Raw genomic sequence first — 18,669 nt, 5'->3', positions numbered from 1 at the left:
CAGGACTCCAAAACTACCTGGAAAGCACCTCACTGTGAATCAGAGGGCCTTGTGAAAATCCCAGAGACCTCAGAGGAATGGAAAATCCACTCTGTCACACGCTTCCTTCGGAGGAGTTTCCCCCTCTGTTCAAAGGCAGCGCTGCTGCTTGTCCAGGAGCAGGGCTCAGCTCTTGGAGAGTTTTCTCTGTGTAAAGGAGAACCAGTAGCAAAGGATCTCTCCTGGATTAAGAACCAGGAAGGTTATGCAGACTGCTAAGGATATCAGAGACCTGCTGGGTTCACAAACACGCAAAGCATTGTGGAGATGCACAAAAGGCAGCTGTAAAGCAGGTGTATAGAAAGGTGAAAAATACTGACATACTGTTCAGTTTTTCTATTTTCATGGTTTATAATCCTCTTGTTCAACATACAAGGCCAAAGAGGAGGAATTATGCCTTATTAGATAACGCTGAAATATGCTGGTAATCAGGTATCCAGAGACTCTACCCTGTGGGCCCCTGGGAAGGCACCGTGTCTCCCTCCTCCAGGAAGAGGAACACGAGCTCATCAACCCGTCCTACTGAAACATCTATCCTCACCCTGTTAAAGTGACACCAGAGCAGCAAAATCCCCAGCTTCTCTCAAGCTTCCTGTTCCTCTGCAAATCCCTCATTCTGGAATTAGCGGAGATGAACCTGTCTCATTTCTATCCAAGCCATTTCAGTATCATTTTTGACTTGTGAGACATCCAGAATAAGAGGTACAGCATACCATCATCCTTGCCCCGTGGATAGGGAATGCCCCAGGAAATCATAGTTTCTAGAAGCATGAATGGGGCACACGAGTGCCAGTCCAATTGCAAGGAAAAACAAGGTGAAGGAACCCCATTTGGACTTTATTTTGCTAATAAATTTATTTTTAAATCCTTGTAGATTTGTCCTTTCTGATTTGAATAGGAAGGAAAAAGGCCACAGGACAGAGACTGGACAGAAATCCTGCCAATTAAACTTGCCTGCAGAACTGCTCTGCAGGGCCAGAAGAAAAGAACAATGCATGCATTTGCTATGATGTAATTTTGGTTTGGCAGCAGATTAAAAAAAAATTTCCTAAACGCAAAGTAAGAGGGTGAGAGGGACAGAATTCTATGTCTAAGTGAACAGTTTTGGTTAAAATTGTATAGGAAGGTTCTAAAGCATTCTTGAAAACGCTTTGGTAATTTGTGTGTGTGTTATTTGTGGAAATTAACTGCATTTCAAAACAAACTGGAAAAGGTATGTCTAGCTGACTGAGTTCTGTGCCTCAGTGAAGGAAAAAGAATCCCAGCTTGTACTGGTGGAAAAGTTTCTCCATTATGTTTGATAAGGATCAGGTTTTCTTCTAAAGGTTCTCTCAATCTAACCAGCATCATAAAATTACAAATGTTTGCTTCAAATTATTTGAAAATGTTTCTCTGCCATTTTCTGTCCTTCCCAGGGGCTACAGAAGCACAGAAATGCAGTTGATCTGTAACTCCCAGCCGAGTCTGTCAACTGTCTTTGCAGATTTTACAAAGTTGTAAGACCCAAAAGGAATTAATTGTTTGATTACTACTACCCATAAAAAGAAATACCCCTCCTTCTATAATTCACTGCAGCAGAGCTCTGCTTTCCCATAGCATCTGCAGGCTATTAGTTTTGCAACTGCAATCTGTAATTGCAAAAACATGTAATTTAGATAGGGCATGTGAATCCAGCCCAGTAAAACCAAAAAGGATACATTCCAGATTCCCTGCTTCTCTCACAAAACACCAACTGAAAGTTTTCTATACTTGTCAGCATGACCTCAGGTCTTCTGCAGAAGACAAATCCTGGATTCCCAGAATCGCTGCTCTGCTGGAGACTGCCCCAAAAAGCACACACAAGCCCAACTGTAGAGGAGAATGGTGCTATCAGCAAACATGGTTTTTCTGCTGCTCTGCCTTTTGCAGCCCAGCCACACAAGCACAGAGGCAGCCAGTGCACAAAAACGGTGCAGTTCCACGGGCACACTCCTCAGAGGGGAGAGTGATCTCTTCAGATCCCACTCCCATGAAACAGAAGCTGCATGGCTAAAGAGAAATTGATGCCAGGCTTTCTCCAAATGCTGGCTCAACATAACATTGCAGTTCCAAATCCATTTGCTAATACAGCTGTCCTCTGCTTTCTCTTCCAGCTGACTTCAAAGGATAGTGAAGTACTAGAACACTTTGATCTCACTTTGTGGTGAGATCATCCTGAGAGCTCTTCAGAGCCCACTTGACAATGCCACAGCCAACTCACTGTCAGCAACAGCCTTCTTCCACACAGGAGGCTGGACCAGAGAGCTCTTCCAAGCAGCATTCCCAGGATCCATAAGGACCTGGGCTCAAATTTTCAAGTCTGTCAAAACCATACTGCTACCTTGCCTTTTCCCTGACTTGCTGACCTCTCATGAAAAGACTGTGTGAGAAAGATGTCGATAGCAATCAGGGTTACAAAGATATCAAAGGCAGTAATCAGGGTTAAATACACATGAGAAACGTTCAGGAATAGCTACACAAGCCCAGGAAAGGTCACACAGCCTGTGACTGAACGCTCTTCTGGCAGAACAATTTCATTTCAAGGCAGGAGAAAGGATGCTTTCTTACAGTGCAAAAATGCCCACACATGCAGGCAGCTGGGGATTCAAGAGAACTTTAAAATCCTAATCAGAAACAACTGCTAAGTAGAGTCAAGACTTCAATTTTTTTTAAATCAAGGCGATTAATTTGATCACAGTGTGTTCAGTTCTACAACACATATGGCACGAGAGCCAGCCCTAATCTGAAATTACAGTCTTCTAGCCTTCTGCAGCACCAGAAAGAATTTAAACCTCCCATTCAAGCTCCACACTATGCAAGACAGCTGCAGAAACAGAGCACCTGCAGTTGTCAATGCAGTAGACTCAGCATCTCGGACAGCTCAGCTAAGGAAGCTGAGACAGTCAGAATTTGGACACAAGATGCAGGATTCAATTTGAAGGGCAACTTTTATTAAGTGGATCCAAGCATGTTCCCATGCAAAGAAAAAATTTATATATATATTACTGGTGTACAGATGAATATGCATTTAAAGCTTTGAGTAAAAATACTGCTAGACTGCAAAACTTCATTTTACAGAAGCTGTTAATTATTCTAAAAAGTGTGCACAATAGGCACATTTGGCACAACAGGACCCAACTGCTCATTAGCCCAAAATGTGAGCACACAGAGATCTGAGCATTCTTGAGTTGAACACCTGGGATTTACCTTAAAATATGTTTTACAGTCTGCAGAGAGAGCATACGTGTCCTTTGCAGTCAGGATATCAGATACTGGATTCAGATCTGGTTTGAGGGAACAAAATGACAACTGCAGCTTACATCTCACAGTCATTGCAACTTTCTCCCTTTCCTGATCCATCCACTGATCTGTGATTGTTGTCAATTTGCTGGAAATATATTCACTGAGAGGGGTGAACAAACTAATTGAAAGCAAGGCAAATGACAAGAGACAATAAAGTAAGTCTAAATTAAACTCAGATCAAACCCACTGGGAGCCAAACTCAGGGTGCTCCTCTCTCTTCTCCTTGCTGGGACAGCCCCAGCTTGCTGCTGCTTGCCCTTGAGTGCCTGTCCTGGTTTCAACTAGGAGAGACTTATTTTTCTTCTTAGCAGCTGGCACAGTGCCTGTTTTGAATTCATGTTGATAATGCACCAATTTTTTGGCTGTTGCTGAGAGTTTGCCCCAAAGCAAGGACTTCTGGCTCTCCCATGCTCTGCCAGCGAGCAGGTGCACTGCTGGGAGCCTGGACAGCTGACCCAAACTGGACAAAGGCACATCCCACCCCTCACAATGTTGTGTGCAGTGCACAAACTGGGGAGAACCGGCCAGGATTGCTTCTTGGGACAGGCTGGGCATCAGTCAGCAGGTGGTGAGCAACTACACCGTGCATCATTTGCTCCTCTCCTCTCTCTGCCTTTCATTATAATTATTATCACTTTTATAATAATTTATTTTATTTTATTTTAATTACTAAACTGTTTTTATTTTACAAGGTGCACTTTTTTTTCCCTCCAATACTCCTCCCCACTGGCGGGGAGACAGGGAATGATCAAGTGGCTGCATGGTTCCTATTTACTGGATGGGGTTAACCCATGGTACTGCCCAAGAGCAGAGAGTGGCAGCTTGACTCACATCTGCAGCCAGAGAGATGCTGCTTCTGAGAGCACAGCAGATGTACAGGAAATTAGCAGCAAATCTTTCCTAATTGTGGAAGTTGCATCAATTACACAGAAATACATCAGAGGGCTGGAAAGTCTGGGTTACAAGTGTTTGTTGTCCCTCAAATTCTTGGAAAAAGCAACTGACCTTGAGTTAAGTTTCTGGGGATCTCCTCCTCCCCCCATCCTTTAGTCTCATATGCTCAGGGTACCTGAATCTCTCTCTAAACCTCAATGAAGTTAACTCCAATGAGATGGAGGTAATCACCTCCCAAGCAGCAGCAAGAAATGATGTTTTCGGTCACCATGATGATGGTCACAGGCAGAAAGCTGTTTTATACACAGAGGCAGTACTTTTACTAAACTGCCTTTGACCTGGTTTTAAAAATATAGGTCTCATTTGCATTGTCAGGAGCTGCTGGGTAGAGCAGCTTTGAAAGCACCTTTCTATGGAGCCTAAAGAACTGAGTCTTCTGATTTCACTGCTGGAAACGGTTTCTCCTTCCTTGCAAATCATGGCAAAGCTGAATAAAAGAATAGATTTTAATAAATATAATCACCCACAATGCAAATGCCACTGCCAAACCCCCAAGAACAGAGCAACACAGGACACAAGGGAAGAAACACACGCAGCTAACACAGAGATAAACACTCTCCTCAGTCACCAGTCAGTTCAGGCATTTTTGCCTGAACCCCCCCTGTGGGGTTTCACCCCCAGATTGGGGTGACCCCAAAAGATGGAAAAGTCTCTCCTCCAACCCGTGCCTTCGAAGAAACACTCAGTAGTCTTCTGTTGTCTGTTCTCAAGGTAGTTTATTGTTGGTTATCTAAAAGATTCTTCTCCTGAGCTGCTGTGGCCCGTTCAGCAGGTCAGACAAAGGCACACTGCCCTCCCAGGGGCTGCTGACATCTTTTATATCACACATTACGTGTTACATGTTTATACCTTTTCCCCAATGCCTACTGTCTATATTGAATGGTGACTTTCTACTCTAAACCAATCTGTGAGTGCCAACATCACCAAAGACATGGAGGCTAGGAAGGAGAAAGAAGGAGGACAGGGCACACCCAAATCCCTCCATCTTAGAACCCCTGACCCCCATGTACAAAACTTAGATCCCTGCGTACAAGGCTTAAACCCCCCTGTACAGCACTCAAAAATCCTTCCTTTCACTTCGTGACTACTGCTACTAAATACCTAAACTTTTGTGACTTCTTGTTCTTCCTGCAAAGTTGGTAAACTGTTCCATGGGTCAGATTCAAAGCCACAGGGGTCTCTGGCTGCATGCCAGGGTCTCAGATGCTTTTGACCTGGGTCTGGAACGTCCGAGAATGTCTGTGGGACATTCTGAGTTCCGACACCCCCAGCTTTACCCAGAGCTCTGCAATGACTTCAGCTCAGAGCTGGGCGGGTCTCTGCACATCCTGGCAGCAGGGACAGGCAGAGTTCCTGGGCTGTCACGGCTGGATGCTGGTCTGGCACACTCAGGCCATGGCTGGGGCTCCAAAGCCAAACTGCCTTCTGTTTCCTTCAAAATGCTGGTGCACAGACAACAAGGTTTTAATATCAGGATGCAGTGGGCTGAATCCAAATTCGATGGCAGCATTTTAAGCTGTGCAATGTGTATTACATTACAGCTGCTTGTTGGAAAGATGTTTCTCATTCTGCAGATCCCAGGCCATCTGTATGGCTAAGGATTCATCAACTATTAATAGCTTCTTCTAATTAAAGAGATATTCAATATAATAATGTTAAAGAAGTTATTGCCTCTGTTAGTAATGATCTCAGTTAAGAGAGTCTGAAGATCCCTTTATTTTTTTTGCCTATTGGTTTGTATTTAGCCCAGTCCAATGAGCTTCCTTCTTTTCACATTTCTAGCTAAGTTTCACTTCTAGGTTTCACTTCTAAATCTCAATTCTGAGTCTAGATTTTTTTTGCCAAACATCTGCTCTGTTTGAATTTCTTGCTGAGTCTTGCTGAGGAATGCATAAACCAGTTTTCACAAACAGATGAATTTATAAGTGAAAAAGTACTATTTAAAAAATCAGTATTGTCCCCTAAAAAGAGCCCCTCAAACCAAAACAAGAAAACAATCTGATGGAAAATGGTCTTAAAAGCACATACAAGGTACATGACTAACTCATACCTGGAAGCAAAAAGGATGCCTGACATTGAGGATTCTTTGTTAATCACCCCCGAGCTACCTGAAGTGCCCTTGAGAATGGCTGGGCATAGCCTGAGCAATCTGATCCCCCCGACCACCTAAAACAGGAGGGTCCCTTCTCCTTCCCTGCCAGCCTCTGGCAATTGTCAGACTCTCCTGAAAGTGCCCTCAACTCCTCAGGCTGTTTTCCCACCGAGATAATAAAATAAAATGGCCAAAAGAGAGACCTGAGTCCTCACAGCCAAGGAACTGGCAGGAACAGGAACCCTCCTTTCTGGTGCTGATAAACCATGTGAATGACTCACTGGTCTTTACCCTTAGAAAGTCCTGGGATCTGCTCATGTAGCTAGGGAAGAAAAGAAATCATCCAGTTTTGAACAGCGTGAGAGTTCTACAGTGCTGTACAAGCAGTCACACAAGCCACCTGCACATGTCCATTGTACAGCTGGTAGAAAACAGCAGCTTCCACAAAAAAAGTTTTCTTGTGTGACAACAGTTTACTTGGATCCTGCTCTGCAGCCTGAGAATGGATAAACAGAGGTGTAAACTGGTGCATGAGCATCACACTCCTTGTCCATCCGCTGACTGTGTGTGAGTAACTGCCTGTCTGCCACAGCAATTGAATTAGCAAGATCACAGGCACCAGATTAGATAAAAGAGAGGGAAAGGTCAGCTTTGGGAAGATAAAAACGTGGAGATGCTCGCTTGCACGCCACTCAGAAGACATCAGGCTATTGCTTTCAGGCTGGGCCTGTCTCTCTTCCTGCAGAGTAATATGTTTTCTTCTATCACTACTTGCCAGCTCTCCACCACATTTAGAACATAATAGCTCAAGCAAATAAAAGCCTTTCATCTCCCCACTCAGGGTGAGATTAATTTTTTCCAGGTTCAGCTGTCTCACAGAGTTGTCTGGGCTCCTTTTAAAACCTAAAGAAGGAAAGGCACCTCTGGAAGGAAATCCAGTCCATGCAATGGTAGGTGCTTGGGATAGGTGGGGAAAATTCAGAAGAGCTTTTCTGCCTCCATTTAGCAGAGAAGGAGCCTTGAGTGGTGCTCAAGAATATGTGGTGCCTGGTAATCCATAAAGTAGCAACAGCAATCTGTGAAATTATTTAAGAAAGAAAGCCAGATGCAAAGAAATTAAGAAAGAAAAACAGAAGTATGAGAGGAACACTGCAAATGAAGCAAATTTAAGCCTTTACCAGTCCACCTCTCACTTGACATGTGCAGCAGCATCTAGAACTACAGTAAAGGCTCTTGCCTTCAACTGTTCTAATTAGGTACATTTTGCTAGTGGAAGAAGAAGTCTTGAGTTAATTTCCACATTTTCTACAAACATCCTGCAAAGTGTGATGCAACCATATCAGAGAACCACAGAAGCTCTGTTTTCATAAACGTGGGTTTTAAAACTGAAATGCCCCATTGACAACATTTCACCAAGCCACTGGAGCTTCAGCTTTTTTTTATTTCAAAATACAGGGGACTTTCAGGTCACAGAAAGCTCTACCAGCATTCTAATCACAGAACCATGATGTGGGGAATGATGCCTGAAAGGTTTTAGATGAGTACATATATCAGTGTCCTCTTAGACAAAACAATTGGCAAAATAATTGATTTCACTACATGGATAGCATCAATTGCATGGGCACTTTTATAATCACCTAAATTATGCTTCCATATGAACCCTCCCCTCTTTTCTTACTACTGTACTGGATTTAATTTTACACAAAACAACTGAACATCTTGGACTCATGACGACTTCTGCAAATTATCAGAGGTACTGAGCACCCTGAAGGCACCAATCCAAATCTTCTCTTCTAGCTGGAGGGCAACCCAGCTTGCCATTAACCAGTTTAATATGCGTAGTCGCTACTCTCTTCATGACCTAAACTCAACAAAAATACCTTCTCATGCTCTTAACGTGCAGGTCTACAGCAGAGCAAGAGCCTGAGGCTACTTCCTCCTGCTGGATGTGCTCCCTTTCACTTCCATTCCCTCCTGCCCTCTGAACCTCTCGTGGCTCTGCACCCACACAAAGGCAGTGTGAACTCCAGGCAGTCCCCAGGCTGCAGATCATTTCCCCCTGTCCCTCTGATCCCACACAGATCTGTTTGTAAGCACACCAAGAGCACACACAGCCCTGTAACAACTGCACATGCCATTAGTGGGAGGGAAAGCCAGACCAGGAGCACAGTAACACATCCTCTGATGGGCCAGACTCAACACTGTAACTTCCTACAAGCCCAGGCAGCTGCACCAAGGCTTTGGCAGGGCATTTTCAATCAGAAAAAGCACTGCAAGCAGCCAGAGGTGATTGGTAACAGAACTGAAGGTGCCACAGCTGAGGTACAGGGTTCTGGTTTTTGTCTTTCAGTGAACACCAGCCTTGTTCTAAGATGCCTGTTTCCTAGGAGAAGCAGGGTACTGGAAGTGACTTTTATGAACAAACAGGTAAATTCTCAAGTCAACCATCAAGACTTGGAGAGACTAAGTCATAAGGGTATCAATTTTGATTCACGTGAAGAGGTTCTACTCTGCTGGACAGTGCTGGTTAGAGCTGCCAGGAGAGCACAGGAGGGATGGAGTGCTGTAGGGAATTAAATGATCATTACTCAAGAACTTACAGGATGTCAGGTTCTTCTCTCTGGCCTATCCTGCACTCTTTACAGGCACATGTGTGCACGACAATGAGACTAAGGGACAGACATGCTTTTTACACACATTTCTTACATCCCTTTGACAAGTGCTATGCTGTGGGCAATATCCTCCTCCTGGACTGCCATACCAAGCCAACACCAACCAACTCTACCCTGAAATGGAAATACCCTGTCACCACATCACCGTTTACCCATCTGGCTTCACACCCTTTTTTCAGCATTTGTAGTACCACACCTTTGTTTAGCCTTAACCTAAAGTTTCCTTCTACTTGTGTAAATTTAGTTCTTTATACTTTCTTTTATTATCCTAGAGCTGCAATTACCTGATTTTGCCAAAAATTTTACACCAAGCAAACTGCTGCATCTGCTGCTTTTCTCCAAATGACAGCATGTTTATGTCTAGCTTCAGTTTGGTACACGTTGCTCTATGCTGGCACTTTGGAAACTGAGTGGGAAGAAGGAAGAAGGAAAGGAAACTTCATGCCTGGATTCCATGCAGCACCTCTGCTGCCTGCTGGAGACTTAAAGCTTACAGCTGGTTAGCAAATGCCAAATATATGGACCAGCAAAAGGAAAGAGAAACCCACAGTGTTATTTCCTTGATGTTAAGGAGATGCCCTTCTGGACATGCTGGTCCCAGACCACCTGAGACAGCAGATTGGTTTCTTTTCAGCCACCTTTTCCAGGAGTCACCTGCCCACTGATTACCCGCTGAGTTCCTGATGAAAACCTGCAGGTCTGAGTGCTCAGGACTGTTCTTAGAGAGGAGAAGAGCTCCACACTTTCCTAGAAAGGAGATTAGCCCTTTCCTAGAAAGGGATTCCCAGATGCTAACAAGTGACTCAACCTAAGAATCTCCATGCTGAGGAACAGCTTGGGAATGTGCACTTCCAGAGTCTCAGAGGAGAGCATTGTTTAACACACAGGAGCCTGGCAGGACTCAGATCCTGAGAGGAAGGCCTGTGCACCTTCCCACACAGCACAACCTCTCTGAGCACAGCTCAGACCACTTTCCCCATACTGGATCGAACCCTCTTTGAGACAGCTGACACTTTCAACATTGTTTTGGATAGTCATGAAACCAAGGAACAATAACAATCACTTGTGCAATACTTGGTGGCCCTTTGCCAAGCAGCTCCAAGGGCAGTGGCCCATGGCATTTAGCAGGCAGGCCACTCCTCCTCAGCATCCTCATGCTGCAACACACTGCTCGAGCTGTGCACAAGTACCTCCTGCACAGCTTTGCCTTCTCTCCATGAAAAACACTTTCAAGTGCCAGAGTTATTCACAGGCACATTTTAACGTTTGCAATCAAAACACAAAGAGGATTTCCTGAACAGTGGTTTCCAGTGTGAAGGATCTCTTAGCTCAGCCCACGGCATTCTGAATTCTTAATCACTAACGCAAAGCCTGACAGTCTCTATTAAATGTGCTGGCAAAACTGGAGTTTATCCAACTGCAGGGTGAGGACCAAGCCATGCCAGGCATGAGGCAAAACGATCTCTTCTCACACCCATCACCATTCCAAAAGATAGACCACAAAAAACTAGGAGACCCAGAAGCTGAAAACAAGTTTTATGTTCCACTTTCAAGCAGTTTCAAAGCCAGTTTAAAGATAAAAATGTACAGTGAATTCTATCCCACTTCTTGTCCTAGGAGTGTCAGCTATTTAAAAATAAAACCTGGAAGCTGCAAGAGTTCTCTTCGGTCCAGCGGGAGGTGATGATAATCTGCACACACTCGAAACAGCACCTGGGCTCTTACTTCATAAAATAAGCTTTGTGTGCTGTCCAGCTAAAAATCTGGCAAAAGGATTAATTCCAACTGGAAGCAAATAACTTCATCTGACCAGAATTAACTCTAAATGTGTGCCTAAGGTTTTAAATAATGGTCTCAAATGTAATACTGTAATGATTAATATTCGCTAAAAGGTAGGACACTAATGAAAACAAACCCATCTCTATTATGCAAGCTTTACTTTTATACAGACTCTAAAATGTCAAACATAAAACCAGAAGATGAACAGAAAAATATCACTAGTCCAAAGCTGTGGAAGTGTGAAGTTCAACTAAGAAAGAAAGCATGGGTACTTCCAAGTGCTCTCTGCATGTACTATCATTCAAGGCAAAGTATCATGAAGGTCATTTTTTCAAGCAGTTCACTCCAGTCAGATTCAAGTCAGTGTCTTACTGGCTACTGCAGTTCCAGAGGTGAAGGTATCATTTACGTCTCTGTACAGTTAGGGCTCGGTCAGCATCGATCCCATAATTAAATACTGCTACAGATCACCATCATTCCCTCCTGGGAACTGTTCAGAATAATCTGAGTAAAATTTTCTTCAATGAATACCATGCTATCACTAAAGAAAGATGTACTATTATCTGGCCTAAGCAAAGTATTATTTATGCATTATTGAACTTGGGCTGTTTCCTGAAGGAAGGGAACTGTTTTGGAGCTTCGTATTTTCTCCACCTGCTCTGATTGAACACAAATTAATTGTCTGTGGATAAACTTGTGCTCCTGCTCACTTTGTGGGTGGCAATTGTCTGTTCTGTACTCTTATTAGTGCTGTTCTGTACTCTCATTAAGTGAGATACTGCTGTCACTCCTTTACTGAGACAATTCCCACTATATAATCACATCTTCCTCCCACGCTTCCCAATTATACTTCTCTAGCCTATGTCCACACCAATTTCATAAGCAGTGGGACTTTTACAGAGGTTTTCCAAACCCAGCAATCTTCCTTTCCTTCTTGCCCACAGCTCTTTGTCTCTCAAGCACGCAGCACATTTTAAATACATGTATGCTATTACTGGTCACGTCTCCCTGCAACCACTTTGGGTTCTGGAGACATTTCTTGCAGCATGTTTTATTTTCACTATAATTATCTGCAGCGTATGTTGTCCTTCCAAATGCTAGTTTAAAAATAACAAAGTATTAGTTAGATCTGGGACGTGTAAAGAAATTCAGTGATGGCATTAATATGATTCATGAAGTTCCAGCAACCACGGAGAAGACAAACGAGTCAAGACTACACACACAAAATCCAACAGGAGCTTTTGCTTCATGCCAGACATATTCGAGTTGACTTTCCTGCCTCCGCTTATACATCTGTCCTCAACACCACATCAATTCTTGACTTTATACGGAGGACAGTGGGGTTCAAAGGGACCCAAGGAGATCAAAATCAGAGTGACTAGGACTTTGCTTCCAAAATGCCTTGGGAAAGATTCCCAAGTAGGAGCAGCTCTCCAAGGAGGAGCTAAGAAGAGAACAAAGGAAACAAAACCCCACTTGCTGGGACAGGCATTAGTTCCCTTCTCAGAAACACCATTTTGCAATGCTGTTCTGGTCTCTCCTACCCCCTGTTTGCACCTAGCTGAGCCAGGAGGCTGCAGGAGATGCTGCACTGCAGCTGCCACTCATGGCTGCTCCTCTCTGGCTTCCACCCCCACACATCTGGAATGCCTCACTCCTCTTCCCCCTCCTCTCAGGCTGCTTGTTCTCCACAGCACACACACAGCTCTTTGCTGCTTCTCCCCCCAGAGGATGTCCTCAGTGACAAATGATGACACAGTCAGGTTTTTTGGAAAACAGGAGAAGGTGTTGACAGAAACACTTTTTAAAGAGCTTCTGGCCTTTAGCTGCAAACCTAAATTAACTTCTTTTGGCCATCCTTTTACCTAGCTTGCAGCTGTGTTGCTCGCATACACAAGTATTTTGAGAATCCCAGGACAGAGGTGAGGCCATTTGTGTTCTATAGACCAACAAAAAATTTTAGACTTCATTTTAGATTATTAGATTTCTCTCTGGAGGTTTTTAGACTAAGCTCTAAGATGCTACCAAATGCAACATCTTCCCCAGCTGAGTAACAGAAAGAGCACAGAGAAACCTTCTCCCCACCACCTCTCCATCCATTTGAAAGTTGCCTCTACCTCCTCCCCACCTACCTGAAATATTCCATATCAGAAAGGAAGACAGTTCAAGAAACACCAGAAAGAAAGCTTGCTTCATTGTTTTTGTATGGACACCGGGGATTTGGAAGGAGAAAATTCCCTGACACAGAAAGAATCCAAAGTCTGGCCAGAGAAGAGGGAATTTGTAACAAAGAATTCAAGAGGCCAGACTTAATTTTCACTACTGACACTTAGATGGAAACAGGAGGTTTTCATAATGGATTTTCAAATCTGAAAGTCAAATACAGCTGTAGTTTGACAGAGGCTGACTCACTGAGCTTCAGGGCATGCTGAAGCACAATTACACATACTGTTTGCTTCCTCAAATTCTCCCAGAGAGGCATGAATCAGCCTCACAGAGAGGACAGGCTAAAGGGTGACCTCTGCTTTGAAAAGGACAGACAATCTTATCATGGATACTATGCCCTAAGCTTCAGCTCTTTTACCACATATTATTCTCAGCATATTTGTAAAATATAGGACAAGATCTAAAAATCCTACAATCTTGGGATAAAGTAACCTTTTTCCTCTGAACAGCTACTAAGGTCAGGCTCCACAGGAAAAAGGGCAGTTTGTAAAATCTTTCAAAAATCTGCGTGTTACCGACAGCAGTTGCAAATCCACAGGACTCAAACATTCAGAATAGCTGCTCTGTCTCTATGGACAGCAGGACTTTGTGGGTCTAATGAATTCATGTGAATGAAACACCAAATTACACATCCCAGCCTGCAGAAATCCACAAAAAAGTCAACAGCAGAAAACACCATGTTCAGTAAAAACCACCCATTGTCAAGTGCAACAAAGTAGGAGGAAAATATATGTTAGGACTGAATTGCTGGCTGAGAAACATCATCTGAAGCCAACTTCTTCTAAGGCAGTTTTCCCTGCAGGATGTCGATGGCATCAGGAGTGCAGTGAATTGGAACCTGCCTCATTCAAATTACTGCTGCCAGCAGTGTGTGCAGCACAGCAAACTGCTGCTGCACAAGCATGTCCAAGCCAGGCTTTATGATCTTTTGCTTCCTGAAAGTAACAGATCATCCCAAAGACAATTATATCATCTCAAGTACAATCAGCACAGCACAGGCTTATCACCAACAGAAGCACATTCAACCTAGACATTTTTATTCCTAGCAAACAAAGAAAGAACAAAAGTGAGGATGTTCAAAAGTTCTGATTGAAATTTGGCTTAACCATTTCAGCAAAAACTTGTTTCAGGAACTTGAAAAGCTGTTTAATGCTTACTGCAGACGTTGGCTTATAGGATCAGCAATTTACTTTCATATTAAGAGGTTTCCCTGAAGCTCTATGGTTTATGGCACTGAAGCAGAAATTTATAAAGCAAATTCCTGGTCTTACAGAAGTTGGTAAAGGCTTTGCCATTGATTCCCATAGGGCCAGCATCACTTTTGCTCTAAGAAACAGAAACCATTTAATATCTACCTTTTACTACATTCTATTGCAAGATATTCTATGTGCACTGCAATAAATGCAAGCAGCAAACTTTGATATTAGGAGACATTTCTGCTTTGAAATAGAGAAAGTAGTGAGAGGAAATGCCAGAAGTCCTCTGAATTTCCCAAGTGAATGAAACTTTAAACTGTGTTTGCCTTAAGAACAGTAATTACATTCTTACCCTAAAAAATGTCACTGTCCTTAAATAAGCCTGCAGAGATGTCATCACTGAGTGAACCTTCCAGGATGGAGAAATCTACTGCTTAATCACTCCAAGTCGTGGGGACTCTGATCCTAACCACACAAGGGTGGAATGATCTGAAGCAGCATTTAGAGGCCAAAGTAAACGGGATGGGATTTGTGTTATCCCATGATTTACTTAATTACTTTTCAAATTAAGCTAGCTATTCAGGTAATTCTCGAAACAACTGCAAGGCCTGAGTACTCTGTGGCAAACCAGATGTGAGCTCTGACAGAGAGGCAGCCAGGTGTCTCCTCCCTGCTGACAGAGCACCTCAGATCCACCAGCTGGGGTTTTGTATCCACACTCCACTGGGCTTTCAGGACACATCAAGCAGACTCGTATCACAGGCATTACAGAGCAGAAATCAAGGGGGTTGGCAGAGCAGCAGACTCTTGTTTAAAATGACATTACAGATTCCCCTGATAATAGCAACAAATTAATTTCTTTAGACCCAGAGCAAAAGCCCTGCTTCTTCTATGGACTCAGCTGATCCAAATGCTACTTTATTTTCCTTTCTCCTCCTTAAAAAGGAAAAATAAAAACCCACACAAACTTCAACTGTAAATATGCAGACCTGCAAGCCTTCCAAGACAAGGAGAGAAAGTAAAATTGACGAGATCATGGGAATCTCAGTCTTACAGGTAGCAAGCATCACCAGAAGAACATGCAGTTTGCAAGAGATCTGCTTCCCAGCCCTTCACTTCCAGAAGTCTTGCCTGAGTCCTACCATGTAAGAGGCAGGGGTAGCCCCAGCAAAACCCATTTTCTAGAAAATCCAAGGAACAGGATTTTCAGGGCCCAGCTCCTGCAATGCAAGTGAGAACACACAAAAAATGTTCCATTTTTATCACATGCATCCAGGAGAAATGCTGGGGTTTGTGAGGCTGCAGAGCAGGAAATGGGGACAGAGGATCCAGGGACATCAGGTGGAAGGGAACTCCTGACATCCACAGTCCACCTTCCACTTGGAGCACTACCACCAGAACCACTCATTCCCTGCAAGTTTTAACTACACGATTCTTGTTCTGTTTTTTATGTTACAGGGCTGTAACAGCTTGCTGAGTATGTGGGAGTGTCTGCACGGCAAACAGCGAGAGAGGAGAACAAAAGATTTCATCTCCAGGCCTCGGCTCCTCACTTGGACAAGCACAAGCAACACAAGAGAACTGTGGGACAGCACTGGGGAGGAATCAGTCCTCTCACAACTCCTAATCAGCAGGGAAAAGAGAGCTGTGGTCCAGAGAAAATGAAGTCAGCAATCCCCAGGAGGAGGTGAAAGGGCACCTCCCAGGCTGGGGCCCGGCTGATGGCACCCCTCCGGCTGTGCAGGAGTCCTTTCTTCTGCACTCACAAAAGAATCCAAGCAAATCATTGAAAAGTGCCTCAGGGCAGAGCTTGCTGCTAGATCAGGTTTGCCCTGTTAAAACAATAAATGAGGTAATGCATGAAACTGCCTTCTATTTGAGGACACTCCATTCATAAAACAGAAACAGCAAAAGCTTTGCAACCAAATAAACTTCATGGATGGGTTTAAAAGGCCCCTGCACCTCTCCTTGCAAGAGAGCAGAGCAAGCCGCAGGGATTCTGTGGCACAAGGCACACTGTTTCCAAGGACAGCTCTGTGACTTGAAATGAGAGCTGACAACTTCCAGGTCATTAACCCAACAGTGTAAACAGGACCTATGGACACGAACATGCATTCAGGTGGGCTGGAGCAACGGCCCCAAGTGCAGGACTCAACAAACACTGCTCTGCTTTGTGTTCAGAGTTTCCAGGAAAACTTTTATTCTCTGCTCCCTTTTCCTCATCCTCGGGATATGTGGAGCCTGGTGCTGGCTATATTTGTGTTTCTAGCTGAAAGAACAGCAGAACATGCCAAGCATTTAATAACAAAATTCCAGCCTTGTGACACAACCCAGTAATCCCAAAACTGGAAGCTAACCTCATATTTCTACTCAGCATAAAACCTTAACATGAAGAAGAGCACTGCTATTTTGATTTTGCCTGAACCTTTTCTACAGATGTGCATCTCACAAATTAGGAAACTTGCTGTGTACCAGGTGGAACAGGGCTGTACTACCTATGTACCTATGGCATCTATAGATTGGTAGTTATGACAACACAGCAACTGCTTAAACTAGCTGTGCTGATCTGTGTGCTCTTACACAGAACTGGTTTTAGCCAGGTGAGCTGCTGTCGTGGCCACTACTGGTGCCCCACTACCTCGGGACCCCTCTCGGGTCACTCCTATGAAGAGGAAGCAAATGGAGCTTGGCAGGGTCCTGGGAGGATCATGGCTGGGTGTGAACACGCACAGAACAATTCTCACCTAACACCCCAACTGCAAAACGGCAGGGCAGGAGGCTCAGCAAGGCCCAGGGTCAGCCAGATGTGCATTACAGACATATCTAATGACTCATCAAGACCTCTGCAAAAGGGAGGGAAGAAGTTCCTCCAGCTCTGGGTTGGTGTTTCAACCACTGTCTGCCTTGATCATTTCCATCACCAGATCCCAACCAGCTTCTCACTGCTGCTGCAGCTGTCCTGGCTTCGACACTAGTCAGCCTTGCAGTGCACAAAGTATCATCAGACCTGAAATTCCATTTTATAACAGCTTTTACCATCACTAACTATGCTGCAGAGGTGAGGCTGTGCCTGACAAAGCTGCAGCACCAGCCTCTGCTGTACGTCAGCACAGATAGCACAGACACCTGCTCATCTGTGTCTACTTACGAGTCCCAAAACAGCAGAGAAATTGTGGCCGTGCACACAGTCCTGTACAGCTGCAACATGAGACACATAAAACTGCAAACGCAAGAGTTTTATAGGAAGACAAACTGTGTGTGGTAACAGTAATAATTTATGCAGAGGGTATATTTGTTCCTATACCCAGCAGCACAGAAGGTTTGTACCCCTATTAAGTAACTCTAATGTGTGTTTAGCCACAGGGTTCATGCAATTTTGGGCTGTCTTTCCCCAGCACTATAATGTTTCCTGCAAAGCTCCTTCCATTCCCAATGTGGTCGGCATGTTTTACAAAGACCATACCACGATCTGGCCATGCCACTTGTAAAGGACACAGAGAAGCATAAATTCAGAAGAAACAAATTTACCTTCCATCTGGACTAAGTCATCTTTGGTATCTCTGCTAGAAGCAATCTCAGGGACCAGAGTAAAAGGCCAGTATCAGCCCCTGCTACACTTACTCTGCGGAATGACACCACATAGAAGGTATCTTCCCTTCGGTGAATTGCTTCAAAGAAGTCTTGATAGCTCCTTGGAGAGGCATAATACACTTGCAGCTCGTTCCCTGAGTTCCTGCTGAAATAAAGAAGGGCAAAGGTAATTATTTTAGACAAGACAGTTAATTTCAGCTAGACAATGACTTTGGAGACCTGCTTTTTAAAGGAACTCCAGCTCTTCCTCCACTGAGAGAAGCTTGAGGGACACAGAACACAGGTGAAGACAATGAAACTACTCAGTACTTTTTGAAAGCTCAAGGTGTTTCAAAGGTCTTACTGTGGCAAAGTTTTCCAGATTTGTTTTTGTTCGTGCTTCTGAGGCCAGCAAAAACCTGTCTGCTAGCTCAACAGGAAAAAAAAGTTTCAACCTAAAGTGTCTGAAAAATTGTGATGACTTCTGAAAATAAATTTAAGGATAAAATGTCATTCTGAAATAAAATATCAAACTATTTAGTAATGAAAGAATTTTCTTTTACTGCTAAGAATCCAAACTACTGAAATTGAAAGAAGTACAAAGTTAAGCATAAACAGAGCTTTTAATTTACTGTCAAATGACAAATTCACCTTCTTTCTTACCCACTTTTCTTTTCTTTTTTTTCCTGCTGTGTCCTCTTGTCAACTCAAAGATTTTTCCCCTGGTCAACTCCAAGGTTTATTCTTGATTTCAATTTAGACAGAGGAGCAAAAAATAAGATATTTGCACAATTCTGGCTTATCTTTTCCATGGTTCTCA

The 18,669-nt window shown here is 43.7% G+C and overlaps 1 protein-coding gene across 2 annotated transcripts in view; it reads right to left on the bottom strand.

Annotated features, from left to right (window-relative positions):
* ATF6 (activating transcription factor 6) overlaps positions 1-18,669 on the bottom strand; it is a 77,463-nt gene that overhangs the window by 24,474 nt on the left and 34,320 nt on the right. The window contains exon 14 of one of the 2 annotated variants that reach the window (XM_038145061.1): positions 17,901-18,012. In XM_038145061.1, coding sequence (XP_038000989.1) covers positions 17,901-18,012 — 112 coding nt within the window. Of the gene's footprint in view, positions 1-17,900; positions 18,016-18,669 lie in introns of both variants that reach the window. The other variant, XM_038145060.1, reaches the window with a different exon arrangement.

This window comes from Motacilla alba, chromosome 8 (genome assembly GCF_015832195.1).
Source record: "Motacilla alba alba isolate MOTALB_02 chromosome 8, Motacilla_alba_V1.0_pri, whole genome shotgun sequence".
NCBI classification, from domain to species: Eukaryota; Metazoa; Chordata; class Aves; order Passeriformes; family Motacillidae; genus Motacilla; species Motacilla alba.
The sequence above is the reverse complement of the archived record's forward strand: the minus strand, read 5'-3'. Positions and strand labels throughout refer to the sequence as shown.